Source organism: Chiloscyllium plagiosum, chromosome 5 (genome assembly GCF_004010195.1).
Source record: "Chiloscyllium plagiosum isolate BGI_BamShark_2017 chromosome 5, ASM401019v2, whole genome shotgun sequence".
Taxonomy (NCBI): domain Eukaryota; kingdom Metazoa; phylum Chordata; class Chondrichthyes; order Orectolobiformes; family Hemiscylliidae; genus Chiloscyllium; species Chiloscyllium plagiosum.
The window spans coordinates 113513194-113535910 of NC_057714.1; the positions used below are offsets into that span (position 1 = coordinate 113513194).

General features: G+C 45.5%; 1 protein-coding gene across 1 annotated transcript in view; it reads right to left on the minus strand.

Annotated features, from left to right (window-relative positions):
• LOC122550159 (vasoactive intestinal polypeptide receptor-like) overlaps positions 1-22131 on the minus strand; it is an 89084-nt gene extending 66953 nt beyond the window's left edge. The window contains exons 1-2 of the mRNA XM_043690842.1: positions 21770-22131; positions 18896-18998 (exon numbers count right to left, since the gene is read on the minus strand). Of these exons, the coding sequence (XP_043546777.1) occupies positions 18896-18998; positions 21770-21832 (166 nt within the window). The 5' untranslated portion in view covers positions 21833-22131. The remainder of the gene's footprint in view (positions 1-18895; positions 18999-21769) is intronic.
• Between the last annotated feature and the right edge of the window lie 586 nt (positions 22132-22717).

A 22717-nucleotide genomic window follows, 5' to 3' on the forward strand; every position in this document is an offset into this window, starting at 1 on the left:
GAGAGTTGGGCGGAAAAGTGGCAGATGGCTTTCAATGCAGACAAATGTGAGGTGATGCATTTAGGCAAGTCTAATTCTAGAGCGAATTATACAATGACTAGAAGAGCCTTGGGAAAAGTTGATGGGCAGAGAGATCTGGGAGTGCATGTCCATTGTACCCTGAAGGTTGCTGCACAGGTGGATAGAGTGGTCAAGAAGGTATATAGTATGCTTGCCTTCATTGGACAGGGTATTGAGACAAGAGCTGGCAAGTCATGTTAAGATTGTACAAGACATTGGTTTGGCCGCATTTAGAATACTGTGTACAGTTCTGGTCACAAGATTAGCAAAAGGAAAGGGTACAGAGTAGATTTATGAGGATGTTGCCTGGTATGACAGGTGCTAGCTATGAAGAGAGGTTGAGTAGGCTAGGTTTATTTTCACTAGAAAAAAGAAGATTGAGGGGGGACCTGATTGAGGTTTATAAAATCATGAAGGGTATAGACAGGGTGGATAGAGACAAGCTTTTTCCCCAGGGTGAAGGATTCAATAACGAGAGGTCATGCTTTGAAGGTGAGAGGTGGAAAGTTTAAGGGGGATACACGCGGCAAGTACTTCACACAGAGAGCGGTGGGCGTCTGGAACACGTTGCCAGCAGAGGTGGTTGAGGCAGGCACAGTAGATTCATTTAAGATGCATCTGGACAGATGCATGAGTAGGTGGGGAGCAGAGGGATACAGATGCTTAGGAATTGACTGACAGGTTTAGACAGTACATTTGGATCAGCTCAGGCTTGGAGGGCCGAAGGGCCTGTTCCTGGGCTGTAAAGTTTCTTTGTTCTTTGTTCTATAAGGTCATCCCTCAGCCTCCGACGCTCTAGGGAAAACAGCCCCAGCCTATTCAGCCTCTCCCTATAGCTCAAACCTTCCAACCCTTCCAAATTCGTTGTAAATCCTTTCTGAATCCTTTCAAGATTCACAACATCCTTCCTACAGCAGGGAGATGATCATTACATGCAAAATCCTAATCAATGTCCTGTATAGCTGCAACATGACCTTCTAAACTCCTATACTCAGTGCACTGACCAACAAAGGAAACTGTATCAAACACCTTCTGCACTATTTGATTAGAGATGTGTTAAAACTATCACACAGAGGGATTTCAATTTCTGGGTAAAGGTTCAAGTTTGCATATGGCAGACAGAGACTTGGCACAAACCAGAGAACCAGCCCTGTACAAGAGGGTGTGACGGAGGTCAAGTACATCGTGTCGGTGACTGTCACAAACTCAATGGGCCAAAGGGCCGTCTTCTGTGCTGTAGGCCTCTATGAGGTCACAGGGCAATATTCAAGCACTCTTAACTCTGTGCCAAGGGGAAAAAAAAAATCATACAGTCAGAGTTTCATGGAGTTACAGCACAGACAGGCCCTTCAGTCCATCATGTCCCTGCCGATCATCCAACATCTCTTTCTTCTCATTCCATTTTCCAGCACTTTGCCCATAGCCTGGTCTTTTAAATATTCATCTAAAGTATTATGAAGTGTTTTGAGGGTTCTTGCCTCTGTCACCCTTTCAGGCAGTGAGTCCCAGATCCCATCCACCCTCTGGGTGAAACCATTTCCTGAAATCCCCTCTAAACCTCCTGCTCCTTTCCTTAAAATCAGGGTCTCCCCAACTCAGCATCCTCTGTTGTAAGGAAAGCAACCCGAATCTCTCTTCATAATATTGATGCTGCCTTTGCATTCTGTGTCCGTGTAACAGAAGCCTTCCTTTTGTTCCTGTAGCGATCCTAAAGAGGTCAGCCAGGTGGACCTCTTAGAATAGGAGTTCCCTGATAGGGTCAGATTAACAGCCCCAATCAGGGAGCCCTGGCTGACATAAATGGATGACTGTCAGGGATATGGTGGCCCTGAATGCCTAACTCAGTGAGAGGCAGTGTTATTGCCTAAGGCTAGTCATTTGTTAGCGATGGGATGCCAGCCTCAGATATTTCAGTTCCTTTCTTGCTCCCTCCCTTCCTTAAGTTCAGTTTCTCAAAATGAATTTAAAAGGCACCATTCTGGTGTAATTGACAGCACTAGTCATGATATTTTCTGGTCTTTCCCCAAGACAAACATAACAGTGCCATTCATTACTATTATTAAACACTAGCTATGCCAGCTGTCACACCAGGTCCCGGGATATTCTGAAGGGAATTGCTGATTGATGTTCCGTGTCCATGTCTGTACGACCCCTACCCAAAACAATGTGTGAAATAGCTCTCACTGGAAGCTCAGTGCGGCACAACTGTAGACTTGAGGTTACTTCCTATTTGAGGTACACTCATTTACCTGACTCAGACGGTGCAGGATAGGGAGGTGGTGGTCTAGTGGTATTGCCATAGACCAGGGTACTCAAAGGCCTAGGAAGTGGGCTTAAGTCTCACTCAGTCACTTGGTGTGGGGGGAGTCCAGAACTAAAGGGCACTGGTTTAGGGTGAGAAGGGAAAGATTTAAAAATGGACCTATGGGGCAACTTTTTCACGCAGAGGGTGGTACGTGTATGGAATGAATTTTCAGAGGAAATGGTGGAGGCTGGTACAATGACAACAGTTAAAAGGCATCTGGATGGGAATATGAATAGGAAGGGTTTAGAGGGATATGGGCTAAGTGCTGGCCATTGAGATCAGATCCCTCAGTGCCAGGGACCCAGGTTAGATTCCAGCCTCTGGCGACTGTCTGTGTGGAGTTTGCACATTCTCCCAGTGTCTGTGTGGGTTTCCTCCGGATGCTCCAGTTTCCTCCCACAGTCCAAAGATGTGCAGGTCAGGTGAATTGGCCATGCTAAATTGTCCATAGTGTTAGGTAAGGGGTAAATGTAGGGGTATGGGTGGGTTACGCTTCGGCGGGGCGGTGTGGACTTGTTGGGCCGAAGGGCCTGTTTCCATACTGTAAGTAATCTAATCTAATCTAATCTAATCTAATCCAAAGATGTGCAGGTCAGGTGAATTGGCCATGTTAAATTGCCCATAGTATTAGGTAAATTAGTCAGAGGGAAATAGGTCTGGTTGGGCTACTCTTCATAGGGCCGGAGTGGACTTGTTGGGCTGAAGGGCCTGTTTCCACACTCTAGAGAATCTAATCATATCTCGTCAGCATGGAGGAGTTAGACCGAAGGGTCTGTTCCCATGCTCTACATCTCTATGACTCTAAGTCCTGATGAAGGGTTAAGCCCAGAATGTTGACTCTTGCTCCTCAGATTCTGCCTGACCTGCTGTGTTTTTTCCCGCACCACACTTTATTGACTCAAGTCACACTATGGCAGTTGGCGGATCGAAGGTTAAATTTGTCATAATTAGGAGGAGGACTAGGCAGTCTAGCCCTGGCTAACCTGCTCTGTCATTAGACAAGTTCGTGGCTGAAATGTGGAATTGAAAGTTACCTCAGTGATGGTGAACGTGACTACACTGAAAAATCGCCCATTTGGCCATTCCACCTGCTCCATTACTCAAAACAATCATGGCTGACCATCCAACCCTGTTCCTGCTTTCTCCCCCACACCCTTTGACCCCAAGGACTATATCCAACTCCTTTACGTTCAATATTTTGGCCTCATGGTTTTCTGTAGCAGAGAATTCCACAGGCTCTTCACCCTCTGGGTGAAGACATTTCTCCTCAATCTCAATCCTAAATGAAAACCTTGTATTCTTGGAACGTGGCTGCTTGGTTCTCATCATTTTAATCCTACAATACAGGGCAACCAGCCGCTGGTGGGGGAACGTAACACAAAAAGAAACAGAAACCAATTGTTAATGGAAACTTACAAAACGGACGAATGAAAACTTATTGAATCAAAATCACATGATCGGGGTGAAGACACTCCCAGCTCCTGCAGGGTCCACCAGTCTCCAAAGATCTCTGGCAGCCCCATATCACTAAGAGTAAAGAAATGTCAAGTACATGCTTTATCTTAAAAGCAATAAATGCTGGAGGTCACAGCAGGTCAGGCAGCATTCGTGGAGAGAGAGCAAACTAACGTTCCACGTCTAGTTGACTCTCCATCAGAGCTAATGTGAAGCTTGGAGCGGGTAGCATTTATGTTATAGTGAGGGTTGGGGTTAGAGTGCTGGAGCAGAAAGGATGTTGATGGTTCAGGTGAAGCGATCGAAATGCGAGTATGGTAGAACACGGGCATGTGGTAACTGTCAGACCGAAACAACAGAGAGTCCCACTGGGGTGGTAGAAGGGGAGGGGAGAGAGGACATGGTGACACAGAATGTAACAAGTAAAGCTAAACGAAAGGGAAGGGATGGGAGTGGGTTCACAATCTGAAGGTGTTGAACTCAATGTAACAGCGGTTACATGGGAAGGTGCCGTGGGAAGGGGTGTGTGGTGTTATAGACAAGAGTGTCCTTGAAGGAACGATTCCAACAAAATGCATACGAAGGCTGAAGGGAGGATGTGTTTGGTGGCAGGGGTTCTGCTGGAGTTGTCTAACATGGCAAATCCTTTGAATTTGGAGACTGTGGGGACTCGATCACGCTGTGGTGAGAAGGGGCAAGGACGGAAGCACGGGTGATGGGTCGGATGCGGTTGAGGCCCCTGTCAACCACAGTGGGTGGGAAACCATGGTTGTGGAAGAAGCAAGCTACGTCAGCAGCGCTGTTTTGGAAGGTATTACCATCTGAACAGATGCGACATAGGCGAAGGATTTGGGAGAATGGGATGGAGACCTTGCAGATTGTGGGATGTGACGAGCTGTAGTGAATGTAGCTAATGGAGTCATTGGCTTTGTCGTGGATGGCAGTGGGTAGTTTATTCCCCAAAATGGGGACAGAGAGGGCAAGGAAAGGAAGGGAAGTGTCTGAAATGGATGATGTGAAAGTTATAGAGGGGTGGAAATTGGAGGCAAAATGAACAAACTTTTCAAAGTCCTGGTGGGAGCATGAAGCAGCAATGAAACAGGCGTTGATATATTGATAAAATAGTTGTGGGAGGGAGCTTGTGCAGGACTGGAACAGGATTGATCCACATACCCCATAAGAGAAACTGAGGACTGCAGATGCTGGAGGTCAGAGTCGAGAGTGTGGCGCTGGGAAAGCACAGCAGATCAGGCAGTATCCGAGGAGCAGGAGAATTGACATTTCAGGCATACCCCATAAAGAGGCAAGCAGAACTGGGAATCACGTGGGAACCTACTCCTTTCACTTGGCAGAAGTGAGATGCATTAAAGGAGAAATGGTTCAGTGAGAGAACAAGTTCAGCCAGAGGAGAAAGGTGGTGGATGGAGAATGTTCAAGCCTCTGGTCAAGGAAGAAACCAAGAGCTCACACTCTGTCCTGGTGGGGATTGAACATATAGAGGGATTGGACCTCCATGGTGAACAGAAGGCAGTTAGGGCCAGGGAACTGGAAATTGTTAATATTGTTGAGGGCATCAGAGGATTCGCAGATGCAGGGTCTGGACAAGTGGAGAGAGGGTGGAGTCAAGATAGGAGGAAATACGCTCAGTTGGGGCAGGAACAGGCTGATACAATGGGCCTTACCAAGACAGTCTGCTCTGCGCATTTTAGAAAGTTATGTCAATGTGGGATATCCGGAGTTGGGACACTGAGGTTTGGGGGGTGGGGGGGGGGGGGGAGGTGGAAGGAGATCTCCAGAGGTAATGGAGACTGTGGGGACTCGATCACGCTGTGGTGAGAAGGGGCAAGGACGGAAGCACGGGTGATGGGTCGGATGCGGTTGAGGCCCCTGTCAACCAGTGGGTGGGAAACCACGGTTGTGGAAGAAGCAAGCTATGTCCTGGCAACAATGGCTTGATGTTCGGTAACCACAAAAGGTGCACCACCTACCCCTTCACCTCCTCCCTGCTCACCACCCAAGGGCCTAAACAGTCTTTCCAGGTGAAGCAGCATTTCACCCATACCTTTTCCCATCTGTGTATTGTATTCACTGCATCCAATGTGGCCTACACTACACTGGAGAAACCAAATGCAGACTGGGTGACCACTTTATGGAACATCTCTGGTCTGTGTGTACAAGCAGAGCTTCCTGCAGCCAGTTGTTTTAACACAGCGCCCTGCTCACATGCCCCATGTGTCTGTCCTCCGCGTGTTGCAGTGTTCCAGTGAATCCCAGTGCAAACTGGAGAAACAACATCTCATCTTCAGACCAGGCACTTTACAACCTTCTGGGCTCAATATTGCGTTCAACACCTGCAGATTGTGAACCCTCCCCATTCCTTCCCTTTCTTTTAGCTTTCCTTGTTACATTCTTTGTCACCATGTCCTCTCTCCCCTCCCCCAACTCCAGTGGGACTGTCTAAACTCTCTCTCTCCATAGATACTGCCTGACCTGCTGTGATCTCCAGCATTATTTGTTTCCAGTACAGATTCCAGCATCTGCAGTAATTTGCTCCTACACTCTTTATCCTTTCAGCTTTGACCCCAATGGCAATGTGTGAATTAGAATGAATTAGAATCCCTACAGTGTGGATACAGGCCTTTCGGCCCAACAAGTCTACATAGCCCCTCTGAAGAGTATCCCACCCAGATCTATTACCGTACATTTCCCCTGACTAATGCATCTAACCTATACATCCCTGAACACAGGACAATTCAGCACAGCCAATTCACCTGATCTGCACATCTTTGGATGGGGGGACAAAACTGGAGCACCCAGAGGAAACCCACGCAGACACGGGGAAGACGTGCAAACACCACACAGACAGTTGCCTGAAGCCGAAATCAAACCTGGGTTCCTGGCGCTGAGGTAGCAGTGCTAACCACTCAGCCAACATGCCGCCCGTGTGGAGCAGCTAAGCCTTGGTGAACATAAGATTGTAAGAACTGGGACAATTCTCCCTCAGGCCTTCCAACCTCCTCCAGCATCCAATAAGATCTGGCTCTTCTTTTTCTACCTGCATCCCAATAAACCCAGATTCCCTCAGCAACCTAAATTCTGTTAATGTTCCAGCTTCCACTGCTCACTGGGAAAGAGAAATCTAAACACCGATGACCCTCTGATGAAAGAGATTCTCTTCACCTCCGTTTAATGTCAGTGGCTAGCACTGCTGCCTCACAGCACTAGGGTCCCAGGTTCAATTCCAGCCTCGGGCAATCCTGTATGGAGTTTGCACATTCTCCCTGTGTCTGTGTGGGTTTCCTCCGGGTGCTCCGGTTTCCTCCCACAGTCCAAAGATGTGCAGGTTAGGGTGAATTAGCCATGCTAAATTGCCCGTAGTGTTAGGTGCATTAGTCAGAGGGAAATGGGTCTGGGTGGGTTGCTCCTCGGAGGGTTGGTGTGGACTTGTTGGGCCGAAGGGCCTGTTTCCATGCTGTAGGGAATCTAATCTAAAGTGGTAGATCAGTGATTCTAGTCCCTTAGCCAACGCCTTGGCTGTAAGATGAACATACAGAGCAGGAGCAGAAGTCAGTCCTTCAGCCCCTCTAAACCACCGCACCATTCAGAAAGATCATGGTAGATCAGGTACCCCCACTTTCCCACCTATCCCACATTCAGGAATTTCAGGGTTAAGTTTTGAGGAAAGATAACACAAATTAAGTCTGTTTTTGTCTAGAATTTAGAAGGCGAAGGATCAAAGTCTTCAAGATATTAACAGCATCTGCAGCCTGATAGTGGTGTATCCAGTCAGGTGTGCGTAATGAACAAGACATGTGACTTTCAAGAAACACCTTGTTTTAAAATTATATTTCACCGTCTTTTCACGGAGCAATTTTCAACCAGTGGAAATAGTTTATCCTTATCCTGATAAAGATAAACTATTTCTACTAGTTGGGGATTTTAGAACCAGGGGCATTGTCGGAGAATTAGGTTCAGACCATTCAGGGAGAGATGTTAGGAAGCACTTCGACACACAAAGGATGAGAGGGGTTTGGAACTCTCTTCCACAAATGGCAGTGGATGCCGGAGCAGTTGTTAATTTTAAATCTGCGAGAGATTTGTTTTTGTCATGCAAAGGTATTAAGGGAGAGGTGTATGGAGTTAGGCCACAGATCAGCCATGATCTCATGGAATGATGGAACAGGCTTGAGGGGCTGAATGGCCTATTCCTATGTTCCTATTTCCTTTGACAATGGGATAGATACAGATGGAATCTGACAACATATGAACATACCAATTACAAATGGTTGTAGGGCATTCTTCACATTTTTGAGTAGTGACCCCTAGTTGTAGAATCTTCCACAACAGGAAATTTGCTTTCCACACGCACTGTGGCAAGCCCCATCGGTTCTTACACATTTCAGTCAAGTCACTTGGACATTTCTAAACTCAATCAGATACAGGCTTAGCGTGAAAAGCCTTTTATCATAAGACAAAGTATTACATTGGTAGATCTTTGCTAAAACTGCTTCTAAAGCATTCTTAAATAAGGGAAGCAAAGCTACACACAGTAGCCTTCCTTCTTTTCAATTCGACTCCCTTTCAATAAAACATACCATTTCATTTGCTTCCCTAATGGGCAGCATAGTCACTAGCACTGCTGCCTCACAGCACTAGAGACCTGGGTTCAATTCCCCATCAGGGGGCTGTGTGGAGATTGCACGTTCTCCCAGTGTCTGTGTAGGTTTTCTCTGGGTGCTCCAGTTTCCTCCCACAATCCAAGGATGTGCCGGTTATGTGGGGTGGCCATGCTAAATTGCCTGTAGTGCCCAAGGATATGTAGGTTAGCTGTGGGAAATGTGTGGTTATAGAGATAGGGAAGGGAAGTGGGTCTGGGTGGGACGGTCTTCAGAGGGTCGGTGTGGATTTTATGGGCAAGATGATCTGCTTTCCCACTGTGAGGATTCTAAAATAGAATTACTTGCTGTACCTGCACACTAGTCGTTTGTGATTCGTGAACAAGAACACACAGAACCCTTTGCATCTCTGAACCCTGCAATCCCTCTGCTTCTTTTTCATTCTTCCTGCCAAAATGGACAATTTCACATTTTTCCCCACATATTTTCCAGATCTTGAACCCCACTTAAATCCTCCCTTGCTCCTTTGTAACCTCTCCTATCCTGGCGCCACCTTCACAGCTTCCTCTGCTGGCTTTGTGTCATACAACAAGCATCCCTTGATCTCTTCATCTAAATCATTGACGTTGGTTCTGTTGCCAAGTTTATATTGCTAATTATTGTGATCTTGAGTTTGAAGAGTTGTGGACACCTGGATTGTTTTGTTTGAAAAGCAGCTCAGTGAAATATAATTTTAAAACAAGGTATTTCTTGAAAGTCGCACGTCTTCTGGTAACTTGTTCATTACACACCCCCTGACTGGATACACCACTATACAGGCTGCAGATACTGTTTTGGAGATTGTCTCTATTACTCTGTTCCAGAAAGGGAAAGAGTTTCCAACTCAACTCTCCTGTTTCTCATTAACCTTTTGTTGTGGGTGCACTGAAGCAAGGTCCTGCTGATCCCTGACTGTCCTCCTGAATATTGTCTGGAAGAATTCTTGACACAGTCTTTTCTGAGCAGGCTGCTTTGGGGAAGATCCCAGGGTTATCGGCTTTTGTTTTAGTGACATCTGTTATTATGAGCCTGTGTCTGTCTTTGTGCATCAGATTGACGTTCCACACTTTATTCTTTTCATTTTGGCCCACAAATTAAGACTTATTGGCCAAAGATATTTTATTTCCTAAAAAGTGTAATTACTGTTGTGTACTGTCTGGCTTACCAACATCCTTTAGGGAAGGAAATCTGCCATACTTACCCGCCTTTGTGCGACTCCATAGCAACATGGCTGACTTTTAATTGCCTGATGGGCAATAAATGCTGGACCAGAAAGGGATATCCACATCCCAAGAGAATTTAAAAAAAAAATGTCAGCAACTGGTTGATACAATAAAAATGTACGTTATGGAGTAGTGAATGAGAGAGAGAGGGAAGACCGATGTTGGTAATGACAAAATAAACAGTAAAAATAAAAAAATGGAGGCCCTCCCACCAATCCCTGTAGCATATAACTACCCACCAAGTTTGTACCTACTCTGTTTGCTATTAGCTATGACTTGGAGATGCCGGTGTTGGACTGGGGGGGGAGGGGTGGGTGTGGGTGGGTGGAAAAGTTAAAAATCACAAAACACCACAATATAGTCCAACAGGGTATTTGGAAGCACTAGCTTTTGGAGCGCTGATGAAGGAGAGGCATTCCAAAAGCTATTGCTTCCAAATAAACCTATTGGACTATAACCTGGTGTTGTGTGATTTTTAACTTCTATTAGCTAGTCCATCTTCTATCCAAATCAACAAATTATCTCCTAATTCATAAGTGTTGGTTTCACACAACAGACTTTGATATGGCATTTTAGCAAAATGATGTCTGAAATCTATTTACTAGTTTTCCTTTGTCGACCAAACAACTCCAATACCTTGGTCACACATGGCTTCCCTTTCACAAAGCCATGGTGACTTCAGCTTAATGCACCGAATTTTCTAACTATCTAGCTTAATACCGTTAATAATAATTTGCAACATTTTCACCATGACAGATTTAAGCCAGGTGGCCTACAGTTCCCTCATTCCTATTTCCCTCCTTTTTGGATTAAGGAATTACATTCACTGTTTTCCAATCTAAAAGGAATACTTCCTGAATTAAGGGAATTTTGGGAAGCTAACACCAAAACAAAAACCCATTGATTCAACGACGAATCAATCCTACAGCAGGAAAGGACATTCTTTGGGTTGAGCAGATATGAAGTTGTTCAGCGTGCCTATTTATCTCAACAAGCTCATAGCAGGATCATAAATCTACTCAATAATATCAACACAGCAAATAAATGGCAACTCCCAATGTCAATAGCACAGGGAGCTGGGGAAAGCCGGTGCTTGCAAACATTGGATTTTCGTGCCTTGCTGTTTCCTTGTGGCTGTGTTAAAGTTGTTTGGCTGTTAACTGTTCCAAGATCAGCTGTCAGCTCATTGTAACCTGCTCAATTGGCCATTACTCCCGGATGGTCCTTAAACTTCAGGCTAGTCTGCAGCTTAACCCTTACCTACTTCTACCTCACCTCCTCTCTCTTCCCTTCCCTCACTCTCCCTTCTCCTTCCAAACACACAGACACACATACAAACATGGCTAGACACAGAGACATACAGATAAACACAGGTATACAAATTCAGAGACAGATAGATGGATGGACATACATACAAACAAACAGACAGACAGACACAAAAACAGAGAAACAGATATTTACAGACAGACAGATATACACAGGTGCTCACACACATTTACAGCCACACTCAGTCAGACACACACACATTTACAAAACCAGACAGACCGAGACACACATCCACACACAGTGTATTACTGGATGACAATCAGCAGAGAGAACATTCAGTTAAAGTCAGTTCACACTGTACAACTTTCTCAGCCTGGGCATGAGCTCTGGCTCCAATATTTGCTCAGGGGGCAGTACTGTTTCCTCAGAGTCACAAGGTTCCGGATTCTAGACCCCTTTCAACACTTCAGAACAAAGTTCAAGGTTCATGACACTCCTCCAGCAGAGCATGGAAGGAATGCTGCACTGTCAGAGGGTTTACATCTGGATGGGATGTTCAAGATGGACAGGATAGACTCCACCTGGCACAATTGGGAAATAGAGCAGGGGAATACGTCTTGATCTCCTGGGCAATATTTATCCCTCAATCAGCACCACAAAACAGATGATCTTCAATCATAATCACATTTCTGGTTTGTGGGAGCTTGCTGTGCGTAAACTGGCTACATTAGCCGAGCAACTACGCTTTAAAAAGAACTTTAAAAGCACATCCTGTGAATGTGAAATGGACTACAGAAATGCAACACTGCATTTTTATTATATTAACCATTGCCCCATCCTCTCAAACTGATGGAGTTTTTTATTTAAAATGGGAGAATACCGTCAAAGAAGTTTGGCATGCATTCATTTATTGGTCAGTGCATTGAGTATAGAAGTTGGCAGGTCATGTGCAGTTGTACAGGACATTGCTTAGGCCACTTTTGGAATACTGTATGCAATTCTGGTCTCCCTGTTATAGAAAGGATGTTGTGAAACTTGAAAGGGTTCAGAAATGATTTACAAGGATGTTGCCAGGGTTGGAGGGTATGAGCTATAGGGAGAGGCTGAATAGGCTGGGGCTGTTTTCCCTGGAGCGGAGGCTGAGGGGTGACCTCAGAGGTTTATAAAATCATGGAGGGGCATTGATAGGGTAAACAGACAGTCTTTTCTCCAGGGTGGGGGAGTCCAGAACTAGAGGGCATTGGTTTAGGGTGAGAGGGGCAAGTTAATAAAAGGGATATAAGGGCAACTTTCTCATGCAGAGGGTGGTACGTGTATGGAATGAGCTGCCAGAGGAAGTGGTGGAGGCTGGTACAATGACAACATTTAAAAAGGGTATATAAATAGGAAGAGTTTGTAGGGATATGGGCTAGATTTATTTAGGATACCTGGTTGGTATGGATGAGTTCGACCAATGGATCTATTTCCATGCTGTATGACTCTTAGTTATTTATGTGCTGAGCATTTTCATAGAGGCACTGCATGCGATCAGCCGTCTTACCTTGCAGATTGCTTCTTCCTGCTCCTCCTCTTCCCTGACTCCATTAGACCCACTCCTGTTGGCCTATTTCTTAACCCTGACCCCAGCAAACTGCAATCTCCCTTGCTCTCCCTGTGCCCCTCCATCCCGATTCCTTTCTTCCTGCCTCACCCTCAAAAATACATCTCAGACCTCTGACCTTCCCCCGTCCTGATCTCCTTCGCTCCTTGTCGTTCCCTGAAACCATGAGCTCATGGCTCTACCCACATCCTCTCCTCTCTCGCTCAAAGATGCATGCTCTGGTCTCCCAATCCAGCCCTCAAACTCCGAGCCCTCAGCTCTCTGCACAGAGGTTCTGCCAGATCCCTTTCACTTGTCCCGACCCGAAAGTAGAAGATTACTTTGGGTTCAAAAGGTTCTGCTGCTAAACTTTACATGGGTCAGTCCGTTCCCTTCCTTTTCTTCCAATTTAGGGGAAATTCTCTGAAGTAGCACAGAGCCACAAGTCTGACACTGAGAAGGAGCCATTCAGTCCATTGACCTGTACTAGCTCTTCAAACAAGCAGAATTTAGGACTGTGGGGAGAGCGAGCGAGAGACCATTAGGCCTACTGAGCCTGCAGCAGCTCTATCATCCACTGTGGCATGGGGACCTGGATTACATTCCAACTTCGGGCGACTGTCTGTGTGGAGTTTGCACATTCTACCCGTAGGTTGGCCTTGGTTTCCTCCCACAGTCACAAAGACATGCAGGTTAGGTGGATTGGCCATGCTAGTGTCCAGGGATACACAGGCTAGATAGATTAGCCACAGGAAAAAGCAGGGTTACAGGGAAAGGGTGGGATACTCCTCAAAGCGTCAATATGGGCTGAATGGCCTGCTTTCACACTGTAGGGATTCCACTTTCGAATGTCAATCTCCAGCCTTCTCCCCATACACCAATACTCTCCCTTTGCTTGCACTACTTAGTGCTAATCTTCTGATCTTTTTTTCCTTCCCCAGAGCATTGCACATTATTTGGATAAAAATAATCATCCAATGCCTTCCTGAACAATTGTCCTTCTGTTTGTCATTCCTGAGCTGAAAGACCTCGAGAGTGTCACCTGGATCAATATTATTCCCTAACAAAAAACAAATGTCCATCACTTCTCAGTAAGCAGGAGGTAGCGAGCTCCCAAACAGTTTTACTGGAGTTATATGGGATCTCTCAAATGGTTACAACAACTCATTCTGAGGAAACCTTGAACAAGTCAACTGCAAGATTGCGAGAGTCTGTGCGTGTGTGCGCGTGTGCGAGTCTGTGTGTGTGTGCGCGCCTGAGTGAGTCTGTGCATGGCTGTGTGTCTGATCAGACAGTTCATTCAAAGGCCTTCGTCGTGATTGATTTGATTTTTTCTAAGACCAGCCAAACAAACAAGTACATCAATATATAGATTTATTTATACAAAAATCAAGTGAATATTTATGTCATACATTTAAAAAAAAAGCTTTTAAAGACTACAGGAGTTCAAGTATAATTAGTTCATTCATTGATCCCACAAAATGCATGTCCCAATTGTTCATAATGGAGGTCATAGAGTCAGACAGACGGAAACCGACCCTTTGATCCACTGAGCTGCCCATAAAGTTGAGAGAGATCATGAGAGAGAGGATCAGTCATGACCATGTTAAATGTAGAGAGGTCTCTATGGGCTGAATGGCCTATTTCAGTTCTTTTTTTTAACGTTTCTATGTTTTTTTAATATGGGGATAATTTAAAACAAGTGTTTGATGTAAGTAAGTTAACACAGTCAGCTCACACTAAAGGAGTTCTATGGTGATATTAAATTAAAAACCGATATCGGATAAGGAAATGAAAACACAGCATCTCCGACCTGCAGATGAGTAAAACTTATCAGATAACAACACTGCCCGGATATCATAAACAGACATTGCAAGTAGTAAAAATTTCCTGTCTAAATTTTCTCTGGATGTAATAACCAATTTGGGTGTAAAATATAGTCGAAGAACACGGCATATCATCCGCAAACACAAAAAGAATTTTACTGGGATATATCCTTCTCTTAATGATTACGACACACCAAGCTACAGGACTGCGACAAAGAATTGGATTTTTTGCAACTACAGATACCTCAAATGAATTTACAGAGTTTAGCTCATTTAAATTGTTCCAGAAAAGTTGCCCCTCATGTCTTTTTTTAAAATCTTTCTCCTCTCACCTTAAAAATATGCCCCTAGTCTTGAAATCCCCCACCCTAGGGAAAAGACACATGCCGTTCACCTTCTCTATACCCATCATTATTTTATAAAATCTCTAGAAGGTTGGTAGAGTTACAATTCACGGAATGAGTACAGGTTGTTGCACTTGTACAGATAGAAAACATAGAGCCTCGAATTTTCCTTTCCATCGCGGATAGAACACAGAACGGGACAGCACAGGAAAGGTCCCTTCGGCCTATGATGCTGTGTCGAACATGGCACCAAATCAAACTAATCCCTTGGTCCATTCCTTGCATATTCATGTGCTTATCTAAAAGGTCCCTTAAACGTCCCTATTGTATCTGCCTCCACCACCATCGCTGACAGCGTATTCCAGACCTCTACCACTCTCGGTGACACAGCTAACCAGGAAACTCTCCCATTTTTATAGAATCCCTACAGTGTGGAAACAGGTCGTTCGGCCCAATAAGTCCATACCGACCCACCGAAGAGTATAACACCCAAACCCATTCCCCTATCCTATTACTCTACACTTACCCCTGACTAATACACCTAACCTGCACATCCCTGAAGACAATGGGCAATTTAGCACGGCCACTTCGCTTAACGTGCACATCTTTGGATTGTGGGAGGAAACCAGAGCACCTAAAGGAAACCCACGCAGACAGTCACCCAAGGATGGAATCAAACCCATGTCTCTGCTGCTGTCAGGCTACAGTGCTAACCACTGTGCCACTATGTCACCTAGAACCTGCCAATGAAGGGAAGAGGAAGTATTCTGCAAGTTCTGGGTGGCATAGTGGCACAGTGGTTAGCAAAGGTATTTTCCCTATGGTGGGGGAGTTCAAAGTTAGATTAGATTAGATTAGATCCTCTACAGTGTGGAAACAGGCCCTTCAGCCCAATAAGTCCACAATGTCCCTCTGAAGAGGGACCCACCCAAACCCATTCCCCCACCCCATATTTACCCTTGACTAACACACCTAACACTGTGGGCAATTCTGTATGGCCAATTCCCCCGACCTGTACATATTTGGATTGTGGAGGAAACCGGCGCAAACCCGCACAGACACAGGGAGAATGTGCAAACTCCACACAGACAGGCAGGAATCCAACCCAGGACCCTGGTGGAGTGAGGCAGCAGTGCTAACCACTGAGCCACCGTGCTGCCCCTTAGGGGGCATTTTTTTTAGGTGAGAGGAGAAAGATTTAAAAAGGACATGAGGGGCAACTTTTTTTTTTTAAAAAACAGAGTGGTTCACACAAGGAATGAACTTCTAGTGGATGTAGGTACAGTCACAACATTTGAAAGACATTTGGATAAATACATGAAAGAGAAAGGTTTGGAGGAATATGGGCCAAGCGCAGGCAGGAGAGAGTAGCTTAGTTTGGGCTTATGGTCGATATGGACTGGTTGGACCGGAGGGTCTGTTCTCGTGCGGTGTGACTCTATGACTACTGTGCTGAAGTATTGCGTAGAGTTGTGGCACCACGCTATAGGAAGGATGTAGATGTGCTGGAAAGAGTGCAGGGCAATTTACAAGAACAGTTCCAGGAATGAGGGAAGATTGAAGAAGTTGGGATGATTGTCCTTGGAGAGAAAGAGGCCGAGGGGAGATTTGATCGAGGTTTTCAAAGTTGTGGGCGGCACGGTGGCACAGTGGTTAGCACTGCTGCCTCACAGCGCTTGAGACCCGGGTTCAATTCCCGCCTCAGGCGACTGACTGTGTGGAGTTTGCACGTTCTCCCCGTGTCTGCGTGGGTTTCCTCCGGGTGCTCCGGTTTCCTCCCACAGTCCAAAAGATGTGCAGGGTCAGGTGAATTGGCCATGCTAAATTGCCCGTAGTGTTAGGTAAGGGGTAAATGTAGGGGTATGGGTGGGTTTCGCTTCGGCGGGTCGGTGTGGACTTGTTGGGCCGAAGGGCCTGTTTCCACACTGTAATGTAATCTAATCTTGTGAGTGAGCTGGATAGAGTAGATAGCGAGAAGCTGTTCCCATTTATAAGGAGAACAAGGAAGTGAGATCACAGACATAAGGTGATGTACAAACGAAGCAAATACTTTTTCACACAGCAAGTAGTTACAGTCTGGAATGCACTGTCTGGAAATGTAATGGAGACCAGTTCAATTGAGGCATTCAAGAAGGGCATTGGATGACTATTTGGATAGAAATGAAGTACAGGGATATGGGGAAAAGGCAGGAGATTGGCACTAAATAATGATGCTCATTGAAACGTTGGTACAGGTTTGATGTGCCAAATGGCGTCCTCTGTACTTTATCAATTTAATGATTCTGTGATAAAAAACTTCGGGGAACTCAAATCTTTCCAATAGTGAAGTAGATGCACAGTTACTAACTTTGTAATTTTAAATGTAATTTAATTAATTCAATTTAAATTCCCCCACTGTTATGGCAGAGATTTGAACCTACGCCTCTGTATCATTGTTTCGGGTCTCACGATTGCTACTCCACTAACCCAACCTCCATTCAACATTAAAATGTAGTTAATGTGCAGTCTCTATCTGTCCAACAACACATCAAATTTTAAAATGAACATATTTAAATAAAGTTGGTGTTGTCTGTCCCCCATGGTGCAGTATAATGAAATCAAAATTTCAAAGGGAATTCATCAAATTTAAATAAAAATATCATTCTGTGCGGTATTGATGCTACTACAGTGCCCACTGAAGACGAATGCACCAATTTCTGTCTATTCTGCAAGCCGTCACCACATAAACGAAACATTCCTATACCCTGAGAAAACATACAACCTTCAGTCTCTGTGACAGATATCCACCAAGCACTCTCTATGTCTCAGAGTGCTGCATTGGCAGAGATTCTGTTGTTTCTGATGGAATAGAATATAGAAAAGTACAGCACAGAACAGGCCCTTTGGCCCACGATGCTGTGCCGAGGGTTAATCCTAATGTAAAATATAGTAACTTAACGTACGCACCCCTCAACTCACTTCTATCCATTGCATGTCCAGCAGTCGCTTAAATGTCCCCAATGACTCTGCTTCCACCAGCACAGCTGGCAACGCATTCCATGCATTCACAATTCTCTACCTCTTTACGTCTCCTCTATACCTTCCTCCTAATATCTTCAAAGTAGGACTTCTCATACCAGTCAATCCTGCCCTGGAGAAAAGTCTCTGGCTATTGACTCTATCTATTCCTCTCATTATCTTGTATACCTCGATCAGGTCTCCTCGCTGCCTCCTTCTCTCCAGACAGAAAAGTCTGAGCTTATTCAACTTTCTTCAAAAGGCAAGCCCTCCAGTCCAGGCAGCATCTTGGTAAACCTTCTTTGCACCCTTTCCAAAGCCTCTGTATCTTTCCTATAGTAGGGCGATCAGAACTGGACACAATATTCCAAGTGTGGTCTCACCAGGGTCTTGTATAACTGCAGCAAAACCTCGCAGTTCTTAAACTCGATCCCCTTGTTAATGAAAGCCAAAACACCACATTCTTTCTTAACAACCCTATCCACTTGAGTGGCAACTTTGAGGGATCTATGTACTTGCACACCCAGAGTCCTCTGCTCCTCCATGCTGCCAAGAATTCTGTCTTTAATCCTGTATTCAACATTTGAGTTTGACCTTCCAAAATGCATCACTTCGCATTTATCCAATATTAAACTGAATTTGGGGTGGAAGTTTGTGATTGCACAGCAGTATTTCAAAGTGGTGTCTGACTCTGTGTCCTGACTAATGTGAAAACCCCTACCAACAGATTCAAAATAGCAGGGAAGAAGCTGTTCATCACACTTATGAAGGAATCTCTCAGAGTTGATCTTTCTCTGCAAGTGTAATATTATATTCTGCATTCTGTTTTATTACCCTGCTGTACTTATATAAGGTACGATTTGTCTGGCTAACATGCAATACAATATTTTTCACTGTATCTTGGGATACGTGACAATAATAAATCAAACCCAAATATATCCTTCCCATGACCAACAGCGAAATAGATTATCTGATAGTCAATCAGATTTGTGTAAGCTTACTGTATTCCAAACAGCTTCCAAATTATAGCAGTGACAGCACTTCAAGTCACCTGGGAAGTATCCAGGTGCTAGGTAAATGCAGACTCCTTGTTGCTTCCACTGGCATGGTGCTTTTTCCCAGTCTGCTTGGCGTGTTTCTGGCTACAGGGCCCTGTCACTTCCCCTCCCAGTGCTGTTCACTCACCTGTCTCTGAACTCGGGTTCTCTGCGCTCAGTTTCATGACGCACTCCTCCTGTAGCTGTGTGACCTTCAGCATAATCTCACAGGCAAGATTCACACATAACACCTGCGGAGACAACAGTCCCATTAGAAGCTGCAACATTTACACAAGTGGCTGTCCCCATCAGTTATACGCTCTAAACTGGCCCTTTTCTACGTGTGCCCTTTGATTTAGAATCGTAGAGACAGAGAAATATAGCATGGAAACAGACCTCTCGTTCCAACTCATCCATGCTGACCAGATATCCTAAATTAATTTAGTCCCATTTGCCAGCACCTGGCCCACATCCCTCTAAACCCTTCCTATTCATATACCCATTCAAGTGTTGTAATTGTACCAGCCTCCACCACTTCCTCTGGCAGCTCATTCCATACACGCACTACCCTGTATGTGAAAAAGCTGCTCCTTTTAAATCTTTCTACTCTCACTTTAAATCTATGCCCTATAGATTTGGATTCTCCTACCCTGGGAAAAAGACCTTGTCTATTTACGCTATCTACACCCCTCGTGATTTTATAAACTTCTAAAAGGTCACCCCTCAGCCTCCGATGCTCATTGTGGACTTATGAACAGTGGATTTATTTAGCAATGTTATTGTGGATGCAGTGTGTACTATCTACAAGAGTCACTGCAGAAATTCACCAAAGATCCTCAGACAGCACCTTCCAAACCCACAGCCACTTGCACGTAGAAGGACAAAGGCAGCAGATACATGGGAATACCACCACCTGCAGGTTCCCCTCCAAGCCACTCACCATCCTGACTTGGAAATATATCACTGTCCCTTCACCAGCAATGGGTCAAAATCTTGGAATTCCCCTTCCTAACCACAGAATGACAATTTGTTACAGCACAGGAGGAGGCTATTTGTGCAGAAAAGCATTGTGGGTATTCCGACACCAAATGGGCTGCAGCGTTTCAAGAAGGCAGCTCACCACCACCTTCTCAAGGGGGCAACTAGGGACGGGCAATAAATGCTGGTCCAGCCAACAATGCTTACATAAAGAAACCACCTGGATGGCTGAGAATTGCAAAGTATTGCGCATCACTCAGCTACTGAGAATGAGGTTTTGTGTTTTTGCGCCTACAAAGTCCGAATGTTAATTTTTATTGCATTCCTCTGCCCATCTTTCCCGCAGTCAGTGACTCATTGCCCAGTTACTGTTTGGTAAGAGTGCCCCGGTGATAGTCCCAGAGTCCTCACTCCAACAATTGAGATGAATGAGGGGAGATTTTACTCAAACTTATTTGACGTGGACAGGTTGTTTCTCCTTGTGGGAGAAAGTGAGGACTGCAGATGCTGGAGATCAGAGTTAAAAAGTGTGGTGCTGGAAAAGCACAGCAGGTCAGGCAGCATCTGAGGAGCGGGAGAATCGACGTTTTGGGCATACGCCTCATTCCTGACGAAGGGCTTATGCTTGTAATGTTAATACCCCTGCTCCTCGGATTCCCCCTAAATTAAAAAATTAGATTCCCTACAGTGTGGAAACAAGCCCTTTGGCCAAACATGTTCAGACTGACCCTCCGAAGTGTAACCCGCCCAGACCCATTTCCCTCTGACTAATGCACCTAACACTATGGGCAATTTAACACGGCCAATTCACCCTGACCTGCACATCTTCAGACTGTGGGAGGAAACCCACGGGGAGAATGTACAAACTCCACACAGCCCACAGGTGGAATCGAACCTGGGAGCCTGGTGCTGTGAGGTATTGAGCCACTGTGCCACTTTGCAGGAGAGTCTCGGACCAGAAGGTGCAATCTCAGAATGGAGGGACCACTCATTTAAGACAGAGATAAGGCGGAATGGGAGAAGTGAATCTGTGGAATTCTTTACTGCAGAGGCCTGGTGAGGCTGGGTCATTAACTATAGTCAAGGCTAACGTTGACAGATGTAATCAGAAACAGAAACAAAAACAGAAATCACTGGAAAAGCTCAGCAAGTATTACAACACTTGTGGAGAGAAATCAGAGTTAACCTTTCGGGTCAAGTAACCTTCCTCAGTATTTGTTAAGGGGAAAAGGCAGGAGAGTGGAGTAGAGGATTGCGGGCTCTACCATGATCTCACAGAACGGCAGAGCAGGCTCGACGGGCTGAATGGCCGACTTTCGCTGCTACATCTTACAGTCATTGGCCTGTCTGTCCATGCTGAGGCCCCACCTTCGCCTCTCATCACCTGGGACTTTAACTGCAGCCCTTTCGAAATCTCTTCCTCTAGGAGGGGTCACCCAGATCCTGTTAGACCTGCCGAGTTTCTCCAGCAATTTCTGATGGTGCGGCAGATTTGTTCAGACACGCCTGTGGGGCAGGTGACACTTGAACCCCGGGCTTCCTAGCTCAGAGCTAGGGGCACTACCATTGCGCCTCAAGAGTCACCCCCGGTCCTTCACAACAAAAAAAAATCGACATCGAAAGCCTTTAAAAAGGGAAATAGTTAATAGTGGGGCCCACAAAGTCTAAAACAAGAACCACCTGATGAAAGAGCGGCTAGTTAAACCTGTTGGACTATAAACTGGTGTTGCGTGATTTTTAACCTTAAACAACAACGACTTATAATACAGTAAAAATAATTATAAAATAAATGATGTGATTTAGACTTCAATGGCTATATCATATTTAAAAAATCACACATTTGCCCAGAATAATAATCATTTGAAAGTAATTTAAAATGAATTAAAACTGTACAATCCCCATCCCTGTTGCAATCGAAGACAAATTAGGTTTCGCTCTATTTCCATCAGCTCTCGGTTGGTTTAAGAAATCACTGGTTTTCCTCACTCTTGTCACAGAGTAACTCCCGACCCAGTTAGCTGGCGACGTTAACGATTTCGCTTACCCGGGGAATTGCGCCGTGCGCCAGCAGGGCGGCCAACAGCAGGCAAACTTGAGCGAAGTCCATTCGGCCCGTCTAGCGCTCCCTCCCTTCCGCGGGGTGGGGTGGACCGGGATCAGCTCTGCAGCGCGCCCGGTCCGCACGCAGCCTTGCCCGGCACTGGAGCGGCTTCAGGTGCAAAGCAAGGGGCAAACATCTCTCAGCAAAAACAAAAACAAAATATACCTCCCACCCCCCCCTCCCGAGTTAACACACAGCAACGAGAGCCGTGATTTCGGCTCCCTAACAGTTCCAGGAACCCTCTGCAGTACAAGTTTGTAAAGCCGCCTGCTCTATAAGGTCCGCTATCTCTGATCCGGACCAGGTCTGGCTCTCTCACTGTTGTATATTTGTTCCTCCCTTTGATGGACAGATCAGCCACCAACCAAAAACTGAGCCATCTCGCTTTGCACCAATGACAGCCACACTATTGGGATATGGTGGGACTTTCAGACTGTATAATCCTTGCATTGTGATGTGTTCCAGATTTTAATGGGATAATGTTTTACATTGACATAGGGATGATCGGTGATGTTAAAAATCTGGCACGGTGGTTAGCACTGTTGCCTCACAGCGCCAGAGACCCAGGTTCAATTCCCACCTCAGGCGACTGACTGCGTGGAGTTTGCACATTCTCCCTGTGTCTGTGTGGGTTTCCTCCCACAGTCCAAAGATGTGCAGGTTAGGCGAATTGGCCATGCTAAATTGCCCGTAGTGTTAGGTGAAGGGGTAAGTGTAGGGAAATGGGTCTGGGTGGGTGCGCTTCGGCGGGTCGGTGTGGAGTTGTTGGGCCGAAGGGCCTGTTTCCACACTGTAAGTAATCTAACCTAATGATGCACCTGCTGCAGGGACTAGCCCTGATCCATAAGGTAAAAACAATGACTGTAGATGCTTGAAACCAGATTCTGGATT